Source organism: Lutra lutra, chromosome 11, assembly GCF_902655055.1.
Source record: "Lutra lutra chromosome 11, mLutLut1.2, whole genome shotgun sequence".
Classification (NCBI taxonomy): Eukaryota; Metazoa; Chordata; class Mammalia; order Carnivora; family Mustelidae; genus Lutra; species Lutra lutra.
Genome location: NC_062288.1, coordinates 1,021,919 through 1,048,002, shown reverse-complemented (window position 1 = coordinate 1,048,002; position 26,084 = coordinate 1,021,919). Strand labels below are relative to the sequence as shown.

General features: G+C 50.1%; 1 protein-coding gene and 1 pseudogene across 1 annotated transcript; one reads left to right on the top strand and one right to left on the bottom strand.

Annotated features, from left to right (window-relative positions):
• Window positions 1–18,713, top strand: part of LOC125081105 (ubiquitin D-like) — a 54,685-nt pseudogene extending 35,972 nt beyond the window's left edge.
• Window positions 18,714–19,906: 1,193 nt separating this feature from the next.
• Window positions 19,907–25,695, bottom strand: LOC125081281 (putative olfactory receptor 2I1). Its single transcript, XM_047695826.1, has 5 exons — window positions 25,671–25,695; window positions 25,340–25,565; window positions 22,423–22,447; window positions 20,907–20,963; window positions 19,907–20,848 (listed from the first exon to the last, which is right to left on the bottom strand). Exons 1-5 carry the CDS (start codon window positions 25,693–25,695, stop codon window positions 19,907–19,909), a joined length of 1,275 nt encoding a protein of 424 aa, XP_047551782.1.
• Between the last annotated feature and the right edge of the window lie 389 nt (window positions 25,696–26,084).

Here is a 26,084-nt window from a genome sequence, read left to right as displayed (position 1 = left end):
TCTGCGGGGTTGGTGGTAATGGGCTGTCAGGGTTGTTCACCAGGGTCCTTCAGGTTCCTGCTGCCCCCCCTCCCCCAGGCACAGGTGTGGCGCTAACAAGCCCCAGAGCCATCCCCCACCTTCAGCATTGTCCCCTGTGTTCCCCAGGGATGGTTCTAATGGGCTGTCAGGATCCCACTGGAGGGTCCTCCAGGTTCCTGTCTCCCCCCCGGCACATGTGTGGTAGTAAGAGCTCCAGAGCCATCCCCCAATTTTAGCATTGTGCCCTGTGTCCCAGGGGATGGTGGTAATGGGCTGTCAGGATCCTGCAGGAGCATCCTCCAGGTGGGGGCCTGGAAGCTGGGGGAAACCAGACTCCACTCAAGTTGCATGAGGAACAGGTGAGTTGAGATGTTCCTTTGGAAGGATAATTTCACTTTTCCAAAAAAGACAAAGTCATTGGTCTACTTTAGAATGTTAATAATTACTACTTAAGAAACAAGTATGTGTTTCCAAAAAAGAGAAAAAAAAAAAGAACGAAAGAAAGAAAGAGAAAAACAAACACGTATGTGTCTCCCCCTCTTGAAGGAACAGAAGCAGGTGTGGCGGCCTTAGGTCAGAGGCGCCTTCTCATCCCCACCTGACAACACTTCTCCACTCTGGCTCCACGAGACCTGAAGGTTAGAACAACAGCTTCTGAGTCAGGCAGGCAGCTCGTCACAGGACGTCAGCGTTCCGAGAAAGCAGCAGGTACATTGGGCGCAATGTCACTTACATGTCAGGACTGGAGGTAAAACTTCTTTTTAACCGAAAACCTCCTGGGCTTTTCTCTTTTCTCGAGTTGAGCCACGAAGTCAAACCGAAGCCCCTGTCCACATTCTGGGTTCGGTGCGAGAGTTCCTTAGTGTCCCTGCAGGTAGGACAGCTCAGGAAATGCCATCTTCTTGTTCATTTACTGCGTACAAAATGTCATCTGCACACCTGCTTCCTAGGAAGTCACTTGTATTGGAGAAGGAAGATGAGATTTGCTCTTAGTGTGTTTTTAGCGTAGAACTGGATCCTTCATCTAATAGTGTTTATTCACTTGGGCCGGGGGGATGGTCGAACGCCACCATCTAGAGTTTGGTGGCTTTCTGCAGCCAGATAGAGACATGGATGATGTCTTGTCATTTGTCAAAGGTGATGTTTCATAACTGATTCGTGTTTTCATCTGAAGAGCTCCAGTTATGGAAGAGGGAAAATTCAAAATGATTCAAAGTAGGCTTTTACCATTTAAAAGGAAAGCTTGACTTTCTAGTTTGACTCAGTGTGTCATCTAGATATTTTGATGTGCTGCACTTCTCTGTAGTTCCTCTGGTGGTGGAGTCAGAAGGAGACCATCTGGGAATTCTCCTGGATAGAGGCACGCTGGTGGTGGCAAGGGGCTTGGCGGACTTCACCCCGGGGTGAGTTCTGGAACTGCTTGCCTGATGCTGGGTGAGTCAGCTTATCCCACAGAGTTTGTTTCTCCTCATGAAACTGCTGGAAGGTAATATCTGTGGAAAGGCTGTTTACACAGAGACTTTCGGCCTAATGAAGAGCAACTCACAACGAGGTGATTCGGGCTGTATTATTCTGTAAATATTAGTTTCGTGACCCCCGTTGTAGGTGATGTATTTACTGCAGGAGGAGTGCTCAGAGGGCTGCAGCGAAAGACCCAGATCTCAGAGCAGGTTCGTGTTCCATCCATACGTGACTGACAGTTTGCCCAGGTAGGAAGGTGAGTGGAGAGAAATACGACACATTTATGAAAGCCTTGGTCCAGTGTCACTCTGACAGGAGTGGGGAATCCCGGAGCTCTGCAGCAGACCAGGCAGTTCCAGGTCTGGATGGAGCTGTCAGGGGTCCTGAAGGAGAGTGGAGTGCGTTCGACAGGAGGGTGTGGGCAGGGCCGGCTCCAGGGGTGGCCATGTGTCTTCTGTGTGACAGCTGTGACAGGTCAGGGCTATGAGCAGCTTCCTGGCTGAGGACAGGTGAGGCCTGGGTGGAGAGCTGGCAGAGCACCTTCTTCTGTGCCACCAGCCTCAGCAACACTCTGTCCCTGTCCCGTGAGCTCTCCGCCTGTCCCTGTCACTCCAGTTCAGACTGCTCTACATCACCAGGCCAGGACGCTGGCTTGGGCTTCTTTCTTTGAGTGTGTGTGGAGTTTCAAAACCTCAATGATGAAATGACGGGTCATCAGAACCTCTGTTCCTCTTGTGTTTCCTGCTCTCCTCTAAGTCACCGCTGTGAATCGTACAGGGCAGTGGAAGGGGCGAGCTGTGCATTTTTATTTCCTGTTTTAATTAAACAATGGGAAACAAATCTTCTGAAATATTAAAAGAATCCTTTGTGGGTGTTCATGTTTTTCTCTTCGGTGAACCACATTCCAATATTAGAAAATCTTTTTTAAAGAAAAGCACAGGCCTGGGGCTCTAACAGGGTGAGGAGGGCAAATGGAGACTGAGTGTAGGTTGTTGAGTAGCTCGGGAAGTGGCTCGTTGTGCTCCCAGAGAAAATCTACCCTCCCTGGGAGGGGGCGTGGCTGTTCATCTGGTGGCCCATTCTGGGCTCTGAAACCTGACTGGTGAGTCCCTTGTGACTTGACCTGGGGAATTGATGAAGAAAACAGAATGAACCCTGGAGGGCGCCAGCATCCTTTGCACTCGGACAACTCCACGGAGCAAAGGAACCCATGGCCTGTGAGGCATGTCAGGATCCCTGAGTCTGGGCTTTGCTTCCTGCGAAGAGATTGTGTCTTCATCCTTATCTGAACCAGAGCTGTGTTGTCTGGTTGTGGAGACCCCAACCTTTACGTGACCAAGTCATCATCATCATTATTATTATTTTAAGCAATGTAGACATTGACTTCAAGATCCAAATACCAAAAGGAAAAACACAAGGTCAGATATATATATGAGGACTGAACTTGTGGCCCCTCTCATTAGTATGGGCGATGTCAGGCTGCCCGTATGAGGAAGAACACGGAGTTCTATTTGGATAGAAGTGAGCTGTGCACACGGAGCGCTTTGTTCTCTCTTCTCCCTTACTTCTCTGAAGGGAAAATGGAGTGGGGCCTGGAGCTTGGCTTCTGATTTGGAGGAATGGGAGACTAGAGATTTGAAAGAGCTGTGTTCATGCTGATGTGGTGCTCCGTGCCCAGTGAGTGAGGGTTTGAAATTTGGACTTGGAAGCGTGGGTGTTGAGGGAAAATGTGGTCCGAGTATCCTGCACACACAGGCGCTCGGCTGGTCTGCCTAAACGGACCCGTTCCTGCCTTTTGAACACTGAACACGCTTCTGAGGCTGGAGTTGGCTTCCCTGTGAGCAGCACTGAGCTGGGGAGGAAAGCAGTCTCCTGGTGTTAGGAGTCACAGTGTCAGCAGGTGTGGGCCTGGCAGGGGAGTCAGATCACAGCTGGGAGACTGTGAGCCATGGTGGTGGCCTTCGGTCAGGATGCACAGGTCAGCTTGCTCCAGGGATGGGGCTCTGCTTCCCAGCCAGCCCTCCTGATGCAGATGTGATAGGAAACTTGCTTCCTGTTGGGTTCTCAGGCCCTCGTCTCAGCAGGAGGCTTGGTGGGTGCCCACCAGCAACATTCTGGATTCTTGCCCAGTGTGCCCCTTGCTTCCTCAGACGAGGCACCGCAGGTGTCCTCTGCCTGGTGCCTGTGAATTCCGCCGGCAGGAGCACTTCTTCCAGAGTCGCACCCCTGAGAAATCCTCCACTTTCCTGTGCTGTGTGGAAGAGGCCAGTTTTCATTTGGAACTGAAATCTCAGCTCCTGCCATTAGGTTTCAAGGCCACACGACTCACCAGTGTCCTTGAAGCTCTAGTTCCACACGTGGCCGGATGTGTGAGACTAAGACCGATCCTGGGTGTTGGCTGCTGCCACAGGTTCCATCCTGAAAACTGTGCAGCAAAGCTTGGTGTGTGATGACGTCCCAGGAAAGAGGACAGGTGCACCATTCTGCCCCAGCACAGGGGGATGCCAGACCTCAATCACAGGTGGCTGGTGCAGGGAGGAGAGCTCTCTGTTTCCCAGGACCTTGACCAGAGGGAGATGTGGACCCTGGAGGCTTCTCTGCTCAGCTGTCTCAGGTGAGCACATCAGGCGAAGGGAGGAAGTGTATGTGCTCCCCTGGAATCGAGGAAGGTGTCTGGTTCCAGGTTTCGTGTGCAAGTGGATTCTTCTCATGGCTCATTTTCCTGATGGTCTTCAGGGTGCTGTAAGGGAACCCATTGTCCCAGGCATCGTGGCTGTGCAAGAGCTCTGGTCGCCTTTCCCCCCAGAGCTCTGGACTAGGAAATGAGAGGGAGTCTGGGGTGAAACCATCTGAGTAGGGCTCCATTTCCCCCTTGGTGAGATGGCCTGATGACTGTGATAACTGCTCTGGAAATATAAAGCAAGAGACAGGGCTGGGGTGCTGAGCGGGGGTGATGGTGGTGCTTGCTATTCATATAGTGGCCAGTTGGAACTTCACTAGGAAGGTGATGCTTGAGTCAAGTTCTAAAGAAGGTAAGTGATATCACACCAAGAGCCTTCTAAACAGAAGGGAATGCATATGTAAAGGCCCTGGGGCAGGAGCATGTCACATATATCCAGGAGCAGGAGCAGCAAGCCTTATGGCCACAGGAGACAGCTTAAGACATGACCTCAGGGAGGTGACAGGGTGACAGAAAACCATTGCAGGGCTGTGAACCCATGGGACCCTGTTTCACTGGGCCATCCTGGCTACAGTGTTGAGAACTGATGACCCAGATTGAGGATAGGGAAGGGAGGTCAATGATGAAGCTTTTCCAGGAAGTCAGGCAAAAGATGAGCTCCAGTGTGGACCAGGGTGGTGGCCTTGGAAGGAGGGGTTATGCTATTCCGGGTACCTATTGAAGACGGAGTTCACAGGATTTGTCGATGGGTTCGATATTGGGAATGGGAGAAAAGATCTGAGGTAACTCTGAGCTCTTGTGGGTTGTCCTGAGCGAGGCAAAGGAGGAGGTTTCTGGGGATAGGAGGTAGTCCGTGTTCCACCTGCTGAGGAAGGTGCCTTTCACAGAGGACCTGCTGATGTTTGTGTCTGGGAGAACTCTGAACTTCTACCCTCAGCAATTTTCATGTACATGTCTCCCCCACTTTTCTCAAAGATGATGGTAAGACACTTGGCTTTTTTGAAAGATCTATGTTATTACCAAGCTCCAGTAGCAGAAAGAAACCTGAAGAGGATTTCTCTCTTAAGAAAAAAGTCAAAAAGTGGACATTGTGTTCAGCATCTGCTTTGTGGGGAACCGCTACAGAGGTGGCGTGTACCCCAACCAGCTCCTTCCTGGGCACCGCTCTCTGTGTCCAGCCACCGGCACTTTGAATTGCATCTGTGAGCATCTGCTGTGCTTTCTCTCCATTTATTTTGGGCATCCGTGAGGATGTTGTGTCCTGAGGCATAAAAAGAGCCAAAAAGAAGGAACTGTTGGTATCTGAGCATGCTCACTCATTTTTCTGTAGAAATGAATGGTAGTTCCTTTTTCCATTTATACCACTTCTGCGGTGAGAGGTTTCCTAGGAACACTCTACTTTCAAGTAGCGGGGGAGCCTGTACCCATCCTGCAGGGTAACTTTCGTCTCCATGCTGCACAGAACATTCCCTGACTTGTGGATTTTATCACTCAAACATGGCACCTTTAGTGGTTTAGATTAAATACCCAGTTGTGCAGTTGCAGGGTTGTAGGGTAGCTCTATTTTCAACTTCTTGAAGAACCTCCACACTGTTTTCCAGGATGGCTTCTCCAGCTTGCATTCCCACCAACTGTATGAAAAGGTTCCCCTTTTCCACATCCTTACCAACACCTGTCATTTCCTGACTTGTTCATTTTAGCCATTCTGACTGGTGTAAGGTGGTATCTCATTATGGACTTGATTTGTATTTTCCTAATATCGAGGGATGTTGAGAACTTTTCTAAATGTCTGTTGGCCATTTGGATGTCTTCTTTGGAGAGATGTCTGTTCATGTTTTTGCCCTTTTTCTTTTTTTTTTTTTAAGATTTTATTTACTTATTTGACAGACAGAGTTCACAAGTAGGCATAGAAGCAGGCAGAGCGAGAGGGAGGAAGCAGGCTCCCTGCTGAGCAGAGAGTCAGATGCGGGGCTCGATCCCAGGACCCTGAGATCATGACCCGAGCCGAAAGCAGAGGCCTTAACCCACTGAGCCACCCAGGCCGCCCCTGCCCTATTTCTTGATTGGATTATTTTTTCTGTGGGTGTTGAGTTTGATAAGTTCTTTCTAGATTTTGGATACTAGCCCTTTACCTGATATGTCATTTGAAATATCTTCTCTCGTTCTTTTTCTTGTCCTGGTTTTGTTGACTGTTTTCTTTGCTGTGTAAAAGTTTGCTTTGATGAAATCCCAATAGTTTCTTTTTGCTTTTGTTTTCCTTGCCTTTGGAGACATGTCTAGCAAGAAGTTGCTGTGGTTGAGGTCAAAGAAGTTGCTGTCTCTGTTCTCCTCAAAGATGTGGATGAATTCCTGTCTCAAATTGACGTCTTTCATCCACTTGGAGTCTATTTTTTGTGTATGGTATAAGAAAATGGTCCAGTTTCATTATTCGGCATGTGGATTTCCCTTGTTCCCAACACCATTTATTGAAGACACTTTTCCCCCCATTGGATATTCTTTCCTGCTTTGAGGAACATTAGTTGACCCTAGAGTTGAGGGTCCATTTCTGGTTTTTCTATTCTGTTCCATTGATCTGTGTGCCTGTTTTTGTGCCAGGATCATACTGTCTTTATATTACAGTTTTGTACTAGAGCTTGAAGTCTGCAGTTGCTTTGCCATCAGCGATGGTTTTCTTTTTCAACACCCCATTGGCTTTCGGGATCTTTTCTGCTTTCATACAAATTTGGTGATTATTCATTCCAGTTCTATGAAAAACGTGGATTGTATTTTGATAGAGATTGCGTTGAATCTGTGGATTGTTCTGAGTAGCATACACATTTTCACAATATTTGTTCTCCCAATCCATGACCATGGAAAGTTTTTCCATTTCTTTGTGTCTTCCTCCATTTCATTCATAACTATGGTATGGTTTTCGCAGTACAGATCCTTTGCCTTTTTGGTTAGATGGAGTCCCAAGTATCTTATGGTTTGGGGCTTGGTTATACATGGGGTGGACTCCTTAATTTCTGGTTCTTCTGTTGCATTGTTGCTGCAGACAAATGCAAGTGATTTCTGTGTATTGATTTTATATCCTGCCACTTTACGGAATTCCTGGATGAGTTTTAGCAATTTTGGGGTGGAGTCTTTTGGGTTTTCCAGAGAAAGTATCCTATTGTCTGCAAAGGGTGAGAGTTTGACTTCTTCATTGCTCATTCGGATGCCTTTTATTTCTTTTTCTTGTCTGATGGCTGAGGCTAAGAATTCTAGTACTATGTTGAACAGTAGTGATGAGAATGGGTATCCCTGTCATGTTCCTGACCTGAAGGGAAAAGCTCTCAGTTTTTCCCCATTGGGAGTGGTATTCTCTGTTGGTTTCCCATAGTTGGCCTTTATGATATGGAGGTATATACCCTTTATCCTTTCACGGTGAAGAGTTCTGATCAAGAAGGGATGTATTAATTTGTCGAATGCTTTTTCTGTATCTATTGAGAGGATCCTACGGTTCTTGTTCTTTCTTCTATTAAGGCAGTGGATTCCATGGATTGATTTGCTGTTGTCGAAACACTCTTGCAGCCCAGGCATAAATTCAATCTGATTGTGGTGAATTATCCTTTTAATGGGCTGTTGGGTCCTATTGGCTAGTATGCTGGTGAGAATTTTTGCATCCATATTCATTGGGGATAGTGGTCTCTAATTCTCCTTTTGGGCGGGGTCTTTGATTTTGGGATCAAGGTAATGCTGGCCTTATGGAAAGGGTTTGGAAGTTTTCCTTCCAGTTCTCTTTTTTTGGAGAAGTTTCAGAAGAAGAGGTATTAAATCTTTTTGAAATGGTTGGTAGAATTCCCCTCGGAAGCCATCTTGTGCTGGGCTCTTGTTTCCTGGAGGATTTTTGATGACTGCTTCAAGGTTGGTGCTGATTATGAGTCTCTTCAGGTTTCCCTTTTTTCCCAGGTCGGTTTTGGTTGTTTCTATGTTTCTGGGAATGCATCCATTTTTTCAAGACTGCCTGATTGGTTGACATAGAGTTGGCATCCTATGTTCTTTTTTTTTCTTTTTTTAAAGATTTTATTTATTTATTTTTTATTTATTTGTCAGGGAGAGAAAGAGAGAGCACAGGCAGGCAGAGTGGTAGCAGAGGCAGAGGGAGAAGCAGGCTCCCTGCCGAGCAAGGAGCCTGATGTGGGACTCGATCCCAGGATGCTGGGATCATGACCTGAGCCGAAGGCAGCCGCTTAACCAACTGAGCCAACCAGGCATCCCGGCATCCTATGTTCTTATACTTGTTTGTATTTCCTTGGTGTTGGGTGTGATCTCTCCTTCTTGATTCATGATTTTATTTATTTGGGTCCTTTCTGTGTTCTTTTTGAGAAATCTGACCAGCGGTGTATCAATCTCATTAATTCTTTCAAAGAAGCGCCTCCTAGTTTTGTTGAATTGTTCTACTATTCTTTTGCTTTCTACTTCAATGATTTCTGCTCTAATCTTTATTATTTCTCTTGTCCTTCTGGGTTTAGGCTTTCTATGCTACTCTTTCTCCAGCTCCTTTAGGTGTAGGGTTAGGTTGTCTATTTGAGGCCTTTCTTGGTTCTTGAGAAACACTTGTAGTGCTACATACTTTCCTCCTAGGACCACCTTTGCTGGATTCCAGAGATATTGAATGGTTGTGTTTTCATTCTCTTGTGTTTCCATGAATTTTTAAAATTCATCTTGAATTGACTGGTTGACCCATACATTCTTTAGTAGGACGCTCTCTAGCCTCCATGTATTTGAGTTCTTTCCACATTTCCTCTTGTGATTTTCATTTTCAAAGCATTGTGATCTGAAAATATGCAGGGAATGATCCCAATCTTTTGGGATAAGAATGAACATGGAGGCCTCCCTATTTCTGGCCCCAGACCTGAGAGCTCAGGACCCCACTCCTCAGTGCACCCTCACAGAAAAACGGTCAATCCTTTGTGTCTCCCTGGTCTCTGCCTCCACTCTGTGCTCACCGGTCCTGTGACCAGGCATTTCTGTCTCTGGCACACAACCCCATTTGGAGTCTCAAAACCAGCAGACTCCTGCAGCATGCTCAGGCTCCATCCCTCTTGGGGGAGGAAGGGGGCTCTGTCCAGGTGTGCCACTTCTTGGGCCCCTTCTCAAAGAGGAGTGGCCAGACTGTGCTGTGGATCAGTTTATGGTAACCTCCACCTTAGAGCTCACTCCTGGGCTCACTCTTTGCAGCCGGCTTTCCTGCTCTGATACCTGGGAGCTCTGCTGCCTTCAAGCACCCCTGGTCTTCCTGAGACCCCAAGGATCCTGAGACCACACTGTCCCGTCGAGGGTTCCACCCCCTGCCCAGCCACCAGAGTGACATCCCTCACCAGAGCAGACTTCTAAAAGTTCCGATTTTGTGCTCTGCTGCCCCTAGCACCTGGCAGTAGCTGGCTGACAGAGGCTCCTCCCTGTCAGGATTTATCTTCCCGCCTATCAGCTTAGACTCACTTTTCTCTAGTTCCTACCATGTGGGAAGTGATCACTTTTCTATTTGTAGTGTTGCTGCTATTGTTTTCTTGGATCTGTGCTTGAATTTGCAGGTGTTCAGGATGGTTTGATAGCTATCTAGCTAAAGTCCTTGTGGCAGATGAAATGAAGGTGTCCTACTCCTCCGCCATCTTGGACTCTCTCTCTCTTCTTCATTCTCCAGAGTGCTTTGGGTACGGTGGACATGTAAAGATTATTAACTCTTCCAGTTAATGAGCATGGCATATGCTTCCATCTGTTTGTGTCGTCTTCCAAATCTTTGGTCCATACATTCACCCACTGACATGCACATATCTTTCCTTCTTTTTCTACCATGTGTTCAGTATATCAGGTCTTCCTCATTCTTGGTTACTTTTATTCCTAGATTTTTTTTTTGCTTGATGCAATTGTCAATGGCATTGCTTTCTTAATCTCTTTGTGAAAGTTGGTTATCAGTATATAGAAATACAAGTTGGGGCACTTTAAATTCATCATGAATTGACTGGTTGACCCATTCATTCTTTCAGGATGCTCTCTATCCTCCATGTATTTGAGTTGTTTCCACATTTCCTTTTGTGACTGAGTTCCATTTTCAAAGCATTGTGGTCTGAAACTATGCAGGGAATGATCCCCGTCTTTGGGGATGAGAATGAACATGGCAACCTCCAGTCTCTGGCCCTGGAGCTGAGAGCCCGCGGTCCCACTCCTCAGTGCGCCCTCACAGAAAAGTGGTCAATCTTTCATGTCTCTCTGGTCTCTGTCCACACTCCGTGCTCATTGGACCTGTGACCAAGCATTTCTGTCTCTGGCATGTGACCCTGTTTGAAGTCTCCAAAGCCAGCAGACGCCTGCAGCATGCTCAGGCACCACGTCTCCTGGGGGAGGAAGGGGGTTCTCCCCAGTTGTGCCACTTCTTGGGCCCCTTCTCAAAGAGGAGTGGCCAGACTGTGCTGTGGATCACAGTTTATGGCAGCATCCAGCAGCATCCAGCTTTGGTTGTCTGTGTGGCTTTTTGTTCCCTGGAGGCTTTCTGTACCAGGTCAGAGGACCAGAGCAAAAACAGCTATACCTGGATTTCTGGCCTTGAACTGAAAAACTGTGGCCCCCCTCTCCAGTCAACCCTCTGGGACAAAGAATTTTCACTTTTGTGGGTGCCAAACTTCATAGACTCTTGTGGTGCGCACCCACTGCAGTCCCCTGCGGGGGAGTCCCAGGGACCCGCGAGCACCACTGCCCTTTGTGTCCTTGGGTCTGTTAGCTCTTGCCAGCTCACGCATACACCCTGCTCTGCTGCTCCTGGGTCACGGCTGGCTGCTGTCCTGCTGTCCAGGGCCACCCCCACCCTGAGAGTTGTTGCCGCGCATGGGCACAGCTGTTCGCCCCTCCCAGAGGATGGTAAATGGCCTGCAAATTCCAGTCCTTTTCAGGGTGCTCAGGGGAAGAGTGGTCACCTGACTGGTCCAACTCACAGTTTATGGTGAGCCAAGCTGAGAGTCCCTCTTGGGCTTGCTGACCGTAACCAGTTTCCCTCCTCCACTGCTTGGCGACTCTACCAGCTCAGGCACCCCCATTCCGTCTGTGTCTCCTGGGATCCTGAAACCACAGTGACTCACCTAGAATTCTGCCCTTTTCATCCCCTGAACCCCTTTCAGAGAGGGATGTCTCTCACTGGGGCAGTTTTCTAAGGGTTCTGATTTTGTGCTTCTGATGTTCTATCACTTTCTAGGAGCCAACTTATGGAGGCTCCCTCCCCACTCCGTTTATCTTCTGACAACTCCTCGCAGATTCAGGACTCTTCACGTCCTACCCTTGCAAAAAGCAGTCACTGTTCTAGTTGTGGAGATCCAGATATATTTTCTTACATCTCAGGCTGAATTCATGGGCATTCAGAATGGTTTGATAGATATCCAACTAAATTCAAGGAACCGGATGTAATTAGGTCCCCTACTCTTCTGCGACCTTGCCTCATCTTGAAAAGATAGTCTTTTTAAAAATTGTCCTGTTATAATCAGAACCACACACCAACACCCAAAAGTATTTTCATCTGGACCTCCTTATCTCACATTATACACTCACAAGGGATCACAGACCTTACTGCTAAACTACAAAAATTCTAGAAGAAAATTTAAAATTGGGTATTTAAAAAAATGGGTATTCTCCTCAAATTTCTCTATAGATACAGTACCTATTTAAAAAGCAGGATTTTTTTTTTGTTTTTAGAAATTGACAAGCTAATCTTAAAACTTATATGGGAATACAAAGGACTGAGAATAGCTAAAACAGATTTGTAAAGAAAAAAAAGAAAAAAATGGAGAAATTATATACTCTGATTTCAAAACTTATTATGACCTTGAGAGATAAAAACAGTGTACTAGTGATGTAAGGGTAGACATATAGAGCAATGGAACATAATAGAAATATCCACAAATAAAGACTTATATTTTAAGGATTTCCAAATTGATGTTTGAGAGTGGATTGATATTTTTTCCCAATTATCAATAAAGGAAAAGTCACAGTAGGTTCTGAGTGAGTTTGGTTTACATTTCTGAAGCAAGATTCTAGATGTCAAAGCAGTTTTACAAATACCATTCTGGGAACCATTAATGAGACAGGAGAGAGGCCTCTTCTCCAGGAAGGATTCACAGGGAGTGACCACCCCAAGACCGCCCATCAGCGAGGGAGTCACACTGGGAGGTCTGTGTGTGTCAGACGTTTGTTTTATGACCTGGTGAGATCTTCATAATTAACCTTTTACCTTGGCTGGTTTCCTGAATTTGTCAAAGGGCCGATGGAAAGAGATCCTTGCACCTCTGAAAACATTTATTGTGACACAGAGGGGGAAAAAAAAGTCAGATTGACAGTGTGCTAGGAAGCAGGGTGGAGGTCAGGTTCTGGGGAGAAATCCTAGCTGTGACTCCGCGGGGGACAGCCCTTGCCCTGCCCCCTGGCATGGAAGGGAACTATGCAGAGAAAGGGAGGAGGAAAAAGAGAGAGGTCAATGTCTAGGTTATTCTGATTCCTTGAAAGGACAGTGTTTCTCAGGATCCAGATCCTGGCTGGGTAGGGAATCCCCTGAATCAGTGACTCCTGGGAGAATCCGAGGCTGGCCCTTGAGGTAGCTGGAGATCCCCTGTGGCTGAGGCGAGTGTGACAGTGGCACCGTTAGCCCTCCCAGTCCTGGGCGGGCTGCCATCCTCCCCCAGGCTCTGCCTGCTGCACTCACAGGCTCTTTGCCCGTGGCTGCCCCATGGTCTAGGTACCCCCTCCAGGGAGGCTCCTACCCGCATAGGGCCCAGAGCTCTCCTTGCAGGCTCTGCTTTCCTTGGTCTGTCTGCACCCCTTCCCTGATGTGTGCCCTCCCTGTAACGCAAAGGCGTGCATGTCAAGACCCCCTTCCTTTCCACTGGGAGGAGATGAGCAGAAGGACAGCCATCGAGATGTGTGCCTGAAGACTTGCTCACCTGCTCCTCCTGATGTGACTGTGGGTGAGCTCACTGCGTGCCGCGCAGTGGGGAAACGGACACTTACCTCATTAAAAAGCTAGAACAGTGCATCAGGAGCCATTTATGAACACCTTGTGCAGCTCCTGAAGTCTAGCAAGTACTCGTTAAATGTTCTTTTCCAATTTTGTTATTCACTTACTTACTCTTTTTTTTTTTTTTTTTAGTTCATTCATGCATTTGCTAAATGCTAAGTATTTACTGTACCAGACAGCATGCCTGGGAAGTGCTAGAGATCCAAGTTAGTCAAGACACAATCATGGACCCCCTGCCCCATGTCTCCAGTGTTTCATGGGGGCGAGTAGACAAATAAACAGATGATCTTCCTGCTGGAGACACTTGCTCTGAGGGGATTGGGGAAGGTGAATGATTGGACAGAGGATAGGCACATGATCCAGACTGGGACAGGAGCTAGGCAAGGCTTCCTGGAGGAGGCACAGCTTACATCTTGTATCTGTGTAAATCCCTGACACCGGGTAGAGCTGGAAGGAGATGCATGCTCTCTGACCTGGTGGCAGGGAACTCGGAACCGTGCACAGAAGCTGCTAGACTTGCAGATCTGCCGCTTGGATCTGGGCTGCGGGTACAGCTCTGACAGACACCATTCCTGAGAAAGGTGGCTCCTGGGATCTCCATGCAGGAGCTTCTCTCGAGGTTCCCTGCTCCCCCTAGACAGGAGACCTCTGCCCCAAGATAGTGTAGGCTGCCCAGGCAGGGAAGGCTAGAAGGGGGAGGAGGAGAAGAATGATTTAATGCTAAGCCGCTTTAGACGCCTCTTCTCTGCTTCCCTTTCCAGGAAGGAGGCAAAGGACTGAGAAGGTAATGAGCGCAGATAAAATGTGGAAGTGAGGAGCCCATGCTTGTGAGTTTCCCCTCTCTTCCTGCCGTGGACTTGCTCCCTGCCTCCATCCACCTGATCTGACCTTTTCTGCTCAGTTTTTTGAAAAAAAGATTTTATTTATTTATTCGACAGACAGAGATCACAAGTAGGCAGAGAGGAGGAAGAAGGCTCCCCACTGAGCAGAGAGCCCAATGTGGGGCTTGATCCCAGGACCCTGAGATCATGACCTGAGCTGAAGGCAGAGGCTTAACCCACTGAGCCACCCAGGCGCCCCCCTTTTCTGCTCTTTTCTGCTCTTTCTGCTTTTCTGTTACTGGTGATGTTTCAGAATCTGCAGATCCTATTGGACGCTGGATATGGGGTGGGGGCAGCAGCTTCTGCAGATCCAAGATGACAGTCTTGGTTTCTGCACAGAGCAGATGGTAGGAACCCGGAGAGGCCTCTGAAGGGAGACTGGCAGGGCCCACTGTTTCCTGTCTGTTCCATCAGACACTTTTCTCCCTCCATACTCATCCTATGTGTTTGAAATAGTGTCTACCCCAAAATACATTTAACTAAAAATTTTCCAAGTTTATGGCTATCTAATAAGAGCTTCAAATAGGAGAACCTGATTTATGTTGAGTTTTTTGAAATCCTTGTCTGGTGCTTACCAGAAGTGCCATTACTCTGTATAGGCACTTCTAGAAACCACATTCTCCAGAATGGAAAGTCCTGCAGTAAAATGGGACCATTTGACATCTACCAGTGCTGAAGATACAGTAAATGGCCGCTAAGAACACAGCAAAAAAAGATGATAGTGACATTTTTATGGGATTTTTACATTTTACATTTTATGACATTTTATGGGATTTGAAAAAATTGGGAGTTCCTTTCATAAAGGCTTTCTTGGAGAATGTGTTTTGTGGCGCTGTCCTGGGAGTTTGGGGGAGGACAGGGATTCCTCTGGAATGTTAGGAGGATCAGAGTAGTAAAGTAGATTCTCTGAGGGCACACGGCCTGTGCCCTCCCTTCTTGTCTGATCCAAACCTCCAGAGCCGGGGAGGGAGGAGTAGCATGGGTGTGTGTGAGATCACAGAGCACGGGGAGTAGGGAGTGTCCAGCAGTAAAGGCGGGGAACAGAGTCACCGCAGTGCGAGAGCCGATGTGCATTGTTCTGCTTCATGGGAGGTGGGCTCGCCCCTTGATTGTTGGGCCAGGATTGTTCTAAGTACTAGGTTTGGGCAGCCGGTTCCGGGACAGGAACGGAAGAGTGCTAGAGAGCTCCAGACCCAGGGATGTAGGGTCCATTTTACAAACTGTGTTCTGAATTCTCGCCAACCATGTCACGTTCACTGGAAAACAAACATCTCGGGTGGTGAACAGACTTGCCCAAGTTAAGGGAGCAAGTGGCACCCTGGGAATGAAACTCCCATCTCCTCTCAGAGTAGGCTGTGTATCCTGTGTGATCTGGAGGCATGCCTCCCACTCTGCGTGGTGTGAACTGTCTGGTCACGGTCTCATCACTCCTCATGGACTCTACATCCTCTCCTGGGCCTCCCACTCTGTGTGCCTGGTGTGAACTGTCTGGTCACGGTCTCATCACTCCTCATGGACTCTACATCCTCTCCTGGGCCTCCCACTCTGTGTGCCTGGTGTGAACTGTCTGGTCACGGTCTCATCACTCCTCATGGACTCTACATCCTCTCCTGGGCCTCCCACTCTGTGTGCCTGGTGTGAACTGTCTGGTCACGGTCTCATCACTCCTCATGGACTCTACATCCTCTCCTGGGCCTCCCACTCTGCCCGGCTGGTGTGAACAGTCTGGTCATGGTCTTATCACTCCTCATGGACTCCTACCTCCTCTCCTGGGCCTCCCACTCTACCTGGCTGGTGTGAACAGGCTGATCACAGTCTCATCACTCCTCACGGACTCTGCATCCTCTCCTGGACCTCCCACTCTGCGCGACTGGTGTGAACTGTCTGGTCATGGTCTCATCACTCCTAATGGACTCTACCTCCTCTCCTGGGCCTCCCACTCTGCCCACCTGGCTTGAACAGGGTGATCACAGGCTCATCACTCCTCACAGACTCCTACATCCTCTCCTGGGCACCCTTGCTCTCAGGAAGGCGCCTGAGTGTTACATGGGGCAGGTTCTCAAAAGCAGCAGGAGAGGACCATCTAGTAGTAAAGGTCTTGAAGTGGGTGAGGGCCCAAGGCTGTGGGCTGGGAAGTCATAAGTCAAGACTGGTAGTGGTGGGTTGTTAAGTGGGGAAGTTCTCCACAGAGAAGGACCATCCTATGTTGGGAAGAGGAGGACGGGTGGAATGGAGGACAGGAATGTTTTGATCAGAGAGTATTCTCTGTGTGTATTGACTCTGTCCAAGTGAAAGTGAAAGAAAATTCATGATGTCATGGGAGGACAAAGGGTGTGGGCACAGTGGTTCAGGCAGGGGATTTCCAGCTCAGCTCATGCATAAGCTGGACGCCAGTCCTATTCCTCAGCCTTCTGTGTCTTCTCTGTTGGTTGTAGACATGGCATCTGGCTCTTCCCGCCTCCATGTAATCTGGGGTTGAAAAGTGAGGATGGGGAGAGGGAAAGCACCGCCAAGGGTTGGGGAGTGATTTCAGGAATCCATGAGGGACAGAGCTCGGGGAGGTGGGGGCAGAGTGGCTGGGAAGGCATCCTACAGGGCCTGAGACAGGCTCTGATCTCTACAGGAGCTGAGGGAAGGTTCTGGGAATAGAAGTGGCTTGTTTGGCTCCTCAATGCTCTTCTGTGTCAGGCCCGACCAGCCACTGTTAGGGGAGGATGGTGGGAAGTGGGAGTGGGCTTTGGGCCCACAGGGCTGGATTTGAACCTATGGAAATGTTGTCTGGAGCCCTTTCTCCTCCTTTTGATTAGGACGCCTGGGCTCTTCAACACCTTCTCCTCCCAAAAGAGAGGTACAAAAAACTCCTTCACTCTAAGGTGTTAATGACCAGATCTGTGAGCCTTTAAGGAGCACATGCAGTACATGTGGGCTGGCATCAGGGGGCTGCTTAGCACAGAGGGGCGTTGGTCCTGTGAAGAAATGTCTGTGACGTCCAGACTGGGAAGATGGTTTTGAATAGAACAGGAGGGAGGTCCTCCCAGGCTTGCCAGTGACAACACAGAAGTGCACTGGCCAGCTTCAGACTATGAAAGGAAGACCTCGATCTGGCCCTACCTTCTGTGAGTGAGGCCCTGGTCTAGCTACAGGAGACCATATTCTGCAATAGGTAGATAGAAACACACAGGAAGTCCAGGGGAACAAGTCACACTGAACACCGTGTCACCGTAATGTGTGAGTTATTACACGGCTATGGGACAGTAAGAAAGAAATCAGGAGTATGGAGAGTTTGTGTCCTGTCCAGGGTTTCCTTCTAAAGTAATCATGGAGGGCAGTGCATGAGTGTCCCATGAGCTGACAAGCTTGATAATTCTCTTTGGGAGCTGTTTTTGGCGTCCAGTATATAACTGTGGGTGTTTCGTAATTGGATTTAGTTTTTGGCATTTGACAACCTTTATCTGGATAGGAGGCATGTGGAGAATGTGGGAAATCACTAATGACATTGGGATGAATGAGAGGTATGGTTGTAAAGGAAAAGAATGATTTTCCTGTGTTATAAGCTTGAAATTCCTAAAGAGAAGTTCCACAAAAGGGAAGGACACAGCCTGTTGTATAGGAGCTGGAGGGCAGGGCCAGGCAAGGAGGGGACAGTGGTGTAAAGGTGGCAGGCATTCCAGGCACCTTGATTTGCGGTCTCTTGGCCTTTGTTGTCCAGGTGAAGGTCTATTCCGAGGGAAGGACATTAATGATATTCACTGCTAACTTGGAGGACAGGGTGAGGAAGATCAACAAACGTGTCCAGGCTAAAACCAAGATCCCGTGCAGGACTGTTGCTGGGCTCCAAGATGCTGAAGCCCCAGAGGAAGCTGTCGTCTCACGGCATTGACAAGGAGATGACTGTCCACCTCACTCTGAAGGTGGTGATGCCCAGTGAGGAGGAGCTGCCAGTGTCTCTGGTGCAGTCAGGTGATGGGGGACAGAGGCACCTCCTCCAGGTGCGAAGGTCCAGTTCAGTGGCCCAGGTGAAACAGATGATCGAGACTAAGACCACGATCGCGCCTGAGCAACAGATTGTGACTTGCAATGGCAAGAGGCTGGAAGACGGGAAGACCATGGTGGATTGCGGCATCAGACGGGCACTTCACTCTGGCTGGCAGACTACTGCATTGGGGGGTGAGCCTGCTGTTAGCTCCTACTCCTCCCACATCCTTTGATGATTTCCCCAAATGAACGAGAAAGAGAAATAGGGAAAGTTAGGGGTTAAGTGGGAAGGAAGACTGCAGAAAACTTTCTAACTCCATGATTTTTTGATCGAACACAATTGATTAGGTGTCTGGGTTGTGTATATTACTGAAAATAGAAAATAGTATTTTAAGGCAAGTAGAGATAGCTTCCAAGCCAGCTTGCAATTTAATCTTCTCCCTCGTTCTTCTGATTTTTAGAAAAATTCCTATTTCTTCTTCTGCCCAACAAGATAGTAAGTTTCGCATTGGGATCCATGTTCCCCTACTTTCTGTGTTCCCACCGATACATTTTATCTGTAATATCACTCAATGTGTTGAATTAAATTGAATTTCTGCTTGTAGAGAACAGTGAAATGATTTATATTGAAGTGTGTTAATTCCTCTGATATGATTATAATCTAAGTAATAAAGAATTTAGAAATTCAACTAAACCACCTTCTCTGTCCTTTTTTAACGTTGTTTGGCAGGAAATGAATCCCAGCACAGTGTGCCATCTTACTCTCTACGCCCCACTGCGAATTCAGCTGTTCTTATTTCTGGAGATGATGGTGGGCGTGGGAAGACACCTCTCCTGGGGACTCAGAGATTTTGTTCTCCAGTGGCGGGGGGGGTCCCTTGGGGAGGTGTGGTTGTGGAGCCATCTCTGTCCTGCCTGTGTTAGGGTCTAGTGGGTCTTCTCTGGGGCGGGGGTATGGTTTGGGTGCGGGCTTGCAATTGGTCTCCGGTTGACTCCCAAGGTTGTGCCCAGGTCCTGGCTGACAGAGCCTTTTCCTGGCTGCCTCCTGCACCCCCCACCCGTGTCTGGTCCTCCCTGGGGAATGTGGGTCTCTTCCTCCATCTTCTTCCCTCACTCACTCCTTTGTCTCACCGTCCCTCTTGTGTCTCATGACTGGTCAAGAACACATTTTCGACACCATTTAAGACATGTCTAGTCCCTTCTGCTCTTTAAACTTGCTCAAGAACCACCTTGTGCAGACAAGATCCCAGCTGAACCCCAGCGGCACAACCCCAACTTAGGGGAATTCCTTGTTCCGCTTTGGGCTCCAGTGCTCTTGGTGGCACTAGTGACCTGGTTAGGTGGGCATTAGGTTGGACTGATTTCCCTGGACGAGCGACTGTGGCTCCTTGTTTTGGATGGGTCTTCGGCAGGGTAGAGTCTGGGATTTCTCTGTCAACTTGGGGGACTCCTGAGGCCAGACACTGTGGGGTCTTCACGATGTGCGCCATCAGACTGGGGGAGAGGGAACGTTAGCTGTCCTGTCGTACAGGATCTTGCCAGCGTATGGACTCTCTGGGCATTGTCACTGTGCCCCTGAGGATGGGGAAGTTCCTCTTGAAATCATGCCCTCTCTCTTCTTCAGCTTAAGAGAGAGCCAGAAGGCCACTTCCCCTCCCTGAACCTGTGTATGCAGCATAGAGGGATTTGTCCAGAAGCAGAGGAATCTCCCTGGGGGAGGATGGGGCCTCCCCAAGGACCTCAGACTCCCTGAGGACACATCTTGCCGATTCTCACAGGGAAATGGACAGGCTGAGGGCTCGCTGCCTTCCCAGTGGACATTCCCATCGGTGGGCCCGGGGCTCACCCTTTCTTCCCTCCCCCGCCCCACACTCACCGTCCAGCCTGCCCTCTCCCCACACTGCCCAGGAGCTTCCTGGCTGCCTCCTTCACTTCCTTGTTCCTGAGGGTGTAGATGAGCGGGTTGAGGGCCGGGGTGACCACGGTGTAGAAGAGCGAAGCGAACTTGCCCCGCCCCTGGTCGTAGCGGCGCGTGGGCTGTAGGTAGGTGTAGATGGCCGAGCCGTAGAAGAGGCAGACGGCGGTCAGGTGGGACCCGCACGTGCCCAGCGCTTTCCTGCGGCCGCCCCGGGACCGCATGCCGCAGATGGCGCGGGCCACGGCGCCGTACGAGGCCAGGATGACGGCGGACGGCAGCAGCAGGATGACCACGCGCGCAGCGAACATCTGGCGCTCGGTGGCGTCCCGGCCGCCACCACAGGCCAGCTGCAGCAGCGCGGGGAGCTCGCAGAAGAAGTGGTCCAGCTGGTGGGGTGCGCACAGCGGCCGTGCGGCCAGGAGCGCACTCTGCGCGGCGGAGTTGGCCAGGCCGCCCAGCCAGGAGGCGCAGGCCAGCGCGCGACATCGGCGCGGGGAGGCGAGCTCGGCATGGCGCAGCGGGTGCACGACGGCGGCCGCGCGGTCCAGCGCCATCACCGCCAGCAGCAGGCACTCGACGGAGCCCAGCGCCAGCGACGTGCACAGCTGGGCCAGGCAGCCCGCGCGGGGCAGCCACAGCTCCGCGCCGCACAGGCTGGCCAGCAGCGCGGGCGCCACGCTCGTGGTGAAGCCCGCGTCCACCAGCGCCAGGTGGCCCAGGAAGTAGTACATGGGTGTGTGCAGGCGCGGGTCGCGCACGGCCAGCAGCACGAGGGTCGAGTTGCCCGCCAGGGTCAGGAGGTAGCAGAGCAGGACGAGGGCGGAGAGGGCGGGCTGCAGCGCGGGCCAGTCGGAGAAACCCAGCAGGAGGAAGCGCTCCTCGGTGCTGTGGTTGGCCTGCGGGAGGAAACTCCCAGAGTGTTTGGAAGGAGGCTGAGCGAAAGGGTGAGTTTACCTCCTGGGAGCTAAAGAGAGCCTGGCTGGGGACGTGGCTGTCGTGGCTGTCGGGGAGCTGGATGGGAGCGGGAGCGAGGGGTGCGGGGGTGGGGTGGGCGGGGGATCCAATGGGAGCGAGCGGAGCGCACCTCTCTCTCTCAATTACAGACGGGAGCCCTGGCTTTGGGAAGCTAGCCCTACCTCAGTACAGCTTGGCTGATGAATTATTTAGCAGACACTTCTGGGGAGAAAGAATTTCCACTTTGTGGAAGAACCGACTTAGACTGGGAGAAGGAAGATTGCCCAAGGTCACAGCTAGAGAGTGGCCCTGTGGGGCTTGTAGTTGGGCTTGTCTCCTTTCCAAATCCGTGCTTTTTCTGTTCCTTGCTGGCTTCTGACTGCGGGCCAAAGGAGACATCTAATCTTCCTCCCATAGATTAGTTCTTCAGATACTGGAAGACAGATTCCCCCCTGAGCCTCTCTCCCCTCCTTCCAAAGTGTGTAGCGCCTGTGAGTAAGTGCAGTGCCCTAGGCTTGGTAGAGCTGTTACTTGGGAGATTAGAACGTCTATCGCCTTCTTTGTTTCAGGGATTCTACTTCTGAGAATACAACCATTAGCTGCTGACTACTGAGTGCTGCTCTGCTAGGCTGTCACCAGTGTCCATGCCCCTCTGGCTTCTCCCTAGTGTGATGGTCATGATCTGGGGGCCTTGAAACCCAGAGTCCTCTGGCAGATCATGAAGCTAGAACCCAGGAGCCCTGGGTCCCACCACCGTAATTGCCTTGGGCCAGTTAGATTATTTGATATGGAGAAGTCACTGCCTTTCCCTTTGCCTTCGTGTTTCCATGTGTAAGAGGAGGAGTCTGACCTAGATGATTTCCAGGGCTCCTGTCTTATCACCTGGCTCTCATTGCAAAAAAAAAAAAAAAAATTGTCATTTGAATAAAAGGGGACCCAACACAGAAGCCTTTAACCCTGAAGAGGTTAAAGGTACAGAAACCATACGGTAGAGGCGATGACTAAATGTTACAGCAAAATCTCACTCCTGCACATTCCTGGCAGGTGTGTGGAGATAGATAAACTTCATAGTCACTATTCTGAGTTTAAAAATCATGATCCCCTAATTTTCTTTAAAATATTTCAGGAAAGATCTCTTTTCCCCCCAGAGAATGTTGTGCTTATAGGGATCCATTTATGCTCAAGAGACAGAACAGGTGTTCATGCTGTGAGTCAGAGCAAGGGTGGGGGGATCAGACTGCCCGAGCTCCAGTCTCGGCTCTGCCATTTCCCAGTGGAACGACCCTGGGCACGTGGCTTCACTTGTCCATGGCTCCGTGTCCTCACTTGAAAGCGGACTTGGTGGAGGGTTGAAGCACGGAGAGCTCTTAGAACAGGCATGGGACTGAGTGTGTGTTTAGTAAGTGCTCGCTCTTACCATCCACACGCGCGTCAGTGGGGCGCTCCCACACCAGTTAGGGCCAGAGCCAGCTGGGAGTTTAGGTCTTTTAATTGATGAACTCTGGTCTTTACTCACCTGGAAGTGAGGCAGTACTCCTGTTCTAAGAGGAAGGTAGGCGGTGGGGTGAGGTTAGATAACTCGCTCAGGCCACACTGTTTGTTAATGCTTGTCAGGATTTCACCCGAATCTCACTAATTCCAAGAGCCTTGCTTTATATCTGTGCACATATCTTTAAGCCAGGCTCTACTCTGCCAGAGGCTGTGGAGGATAGAAGGACATGCGAACCCTAAGCTCGCTGCAGAGCACTGGGGCCATCGGGGAGAGGAATACAGGCGAGAGCTGACATTCAGGCTGATGGCCCAATGGTGCTAGAGATGTTGTTCTAGAGAGTCCAGATTTCTAATTCTGAGATCATGTAGACACACACCCATTCATCCAGCCAATCCCTGAACAGTTCCCCTCCAGACACGCCAAACCCTGAAAACAGAGACAGAACAATAAAATCACACAGCCAACACCTGTACCCCATGGACACACACATTCCCAAATACTCAGACACATATGTGCACATACATGTCCCCTCATCACTCCCCTGAAGCTTCCAGAGGCAAATCTGTTGTAAAAATATTCTAGGATGTGTCCCCAAACCTCATTCAGTATTCTAGAATGTGCATGTTGTCTGCAGGACCATCTACCTACCTTCATGTCCGGGTCTCTGGCACTGATATTCCACCCTTCGTTTCCAGATGATCAGTTGGTCTGTTGTGTCCGCTCCAGATCCTCAGAGTTGGAAATGGCTGTGGGAGAGGGGGATGAAAGAGCGAATGGCATGACTGTTGATTTCGAGAATGGGTGCCTGAGGTCAGAGCCAGGTCCTTCCTTCAGGAACAGGACATGGGGTGGCGAGCCCCTTGCTCGTCAGCCGAGGAGTGAACATAAGGTCTTCAGCAGAGAAGCCGGTCAGGTCTGGAGAAGCACTGAGATTCAGGCAGAGTGGCAGTGTCTGTTCCTAGAGAGCCGGCACCAGGGTGAGACCAGGCAAGGACTGGCATCTTGGGTCGGTCGCAGGTCAGCAGTGGCTGCAGCTGGCTGCGGAAATTGCCTTCCAGATTCTAAAAGGCTCAGAAGCCGTAGAGCAGGGATGTTGGTGAGCCGCAGGGGAATCAATTCTCCCTGCTGCTGAGAAGAGAGGATGGGGCCCTGGGGAACCCCTGTCCCACTCCCATAATGAGCACCTGTGCGGATTTGTCCAGAGGAGAGTCCCCCAGGGCAAGGAGAGGAACATTCTAGAGGGAAAGGCCCTCGAGGGTGGTGTGTCCCTGGCTGCGTGGAGGCCAGAGGCAGCCCTTGGCTTCCTCTCCAGCCCCTGTTCTCCTAGCATCGTGGTGTAGGGTTTTGTTCTGGGGATGAGGGACCTTGAGCAGCTGCATGACCTCAGTGACTCTTGGGGTCAGTATGAAAATGGGGGAGACAGTCCTTGTCTGTGGGAGGGGCTTGAGGTCTGGCAAGGTCATCCTCAGTTCTGACCCTCTTGTCATCTGCCTTCACTGCCACCCCTTCTTGTGGCTCTCACTGCCTTTGCTCTGTCACTGGCTCAGCCCCTCTCCCAGGAGGGCCTGTCCTAATTCTGGACAGATCACTCTCCATGCAGACGATGCTTCTCTACTCCCTCCTGCAGACCCTCCCTTGGCTGGTGTCTGGAGGTTTGTCATGGTCCCCAAGGTGGCCTGTCTCCACTGCTCTCTTGAGCTTGGGTTCCCCAGTCAGTCCTTGTAGTTATTGCTCTGCACACTCCCTCCTGGCACTCCTGCCTCTTCTCCCTTGGCTATATTCCATTGGCTAGATCATTATCCTATTTGAATGAAATCCTAATCCTACCCTGTCCCCGTATTTGTTCAGCCAATTGTGGCTGGAGGAAAGGGCAAAACCATCTGAGAAGCTTCGGTTTGCCTTCATGACCATTAAGGTTATTTTTAATTTTTCCCGCTTGCTGGAGACATACTACATCGGGTAAGTTTAAGGCGTACAGTGTGGTGATTTGTTACATGGACATACTGTGAAGTGTTTGCCACACTACCATTTGTGAACACAAGCTCCAGCTCACACAGTTATCGCCGCACTGTCGCTGTGGTCAGAACATTCACACGCCCTCTTGCAGCAGCTGTGAGTGCACGATACGTGTTCCCTGCACTCGCCCCTCCGTACATCCGATCCCAGAACTCATCCTAACTGGAAGTTTATCCTTTTTGACCAGCATCTCCCCTTCTGCCCTGCCCTCAGCCGCTGGCGACCCGCATTTGAATCTTCTACATACTCAAGTGCTTTTGGATCCCACGTATAAATGGCACCAAGCAGTGGTTGTCTTTCTCTGTCTGATTTGTCCCACTCGGCATAATGCTGTGTCCGTCCGTGAGGCTGCAAATGGCAGGATTTCCTTTGTCATGGCTGAGGACTGTCCCATTGCATCTTCTTCATCCACGTATCCATCCAGTGCCACTGGAGTTGCTTGCATGGCTCATGAGGAGCGGGGCGGTGAGCACGGCAGTGCGGATATCTCTTTGAGTGAGTTCGTCTCCTTTGGATGTATCCCCAAATGGAATTGCTGGATTGCTGGATGTGGTAGCTTTTTCGTTTGTTGGAGAACCTGTGTACTGTCTTCCCTGGTGGCTGAGCTGGTTCACATCCCCCCACCAGGGAATGGGTTCCCTGTTCTCCACATTTCTACCAACACTTCTTCTCACTTGTCCTTCAGATAAGAACCATTCTGACAGGTGTGAGGTGATGTCTCATTGTGGTTAAGATTAACGTTTCTCTAATGATTAGTGTCGCCGAGCACCGTTTCATGTACCTCTTGGCATTTGTATGTTTTCTTTGGAAAAATGTCAATTTGATGGGGGTCCATGATCAAAGGAGCGAGACTGATACAAAGCAAAGGTCAAGCAAAGCTTTATTTCGTGCCAGCACTGAGTCAGACCGACCGGCCCCCGCATACCTCTTTCCATCGACCATGTAGCTACTCCCATCTGTGAACAGAGTCATCTCTGCATCCAGGAGGGGAGTGTCTCTGAGATCAGGCCTTATTCCTGTGACCTGGGCTAGGACCTCCCCACAGTCGTGTGGGTGGTCAGCCAGCTCCTCTGGCAGCAATGTGGCTGGATTTAGCACCGCCAGAGGCCGGAAAGTCACTTTCAGTTCATTGAGGAGGAGGGCCTGATACTCTGTCACATGGGCGTTTGTCATCCATCAGTCTGGTGGGGTCCGGAGAAGGCCCTCGATAGCGTGAGTGGTGGTCAAGATGACATTTTGACCCAAAGTCAATTTACCTGCATCCTTCACCAGGAGGGCCATGGCAGCAATTATGCGGAGGCGAGGGGGGAATCCAGCCGCTACTGGATCTAGTTTCTTGCTAAGATCGGCCACTGGCCTTTGCCAAAGCCCCAGAGTCTGAATCAAAACTCCTTTGGCCACCCCTGCCTTTCCATCCACATACAAGTGGAAGGGCTTGGTAACATCTGGGATGGCCAGTGCTGGGGCACTCAGCAAGGCTGTTTGTAATTCCCGAAATGCTCCTTCTGCCTCAGCTGTCCACTCTACCATAGTGACTCCTGCCTCAGCCAGTTCGTAGAGAGGTCGGGCAATCTCTGCAAATCACGGTATCCACAGCCTACAGTAGCCCACTGTCCCAAGAAACTCCCTCACTTGTCAGGGCGTGGTGGGGCGGGGGTATTGGGTGATCA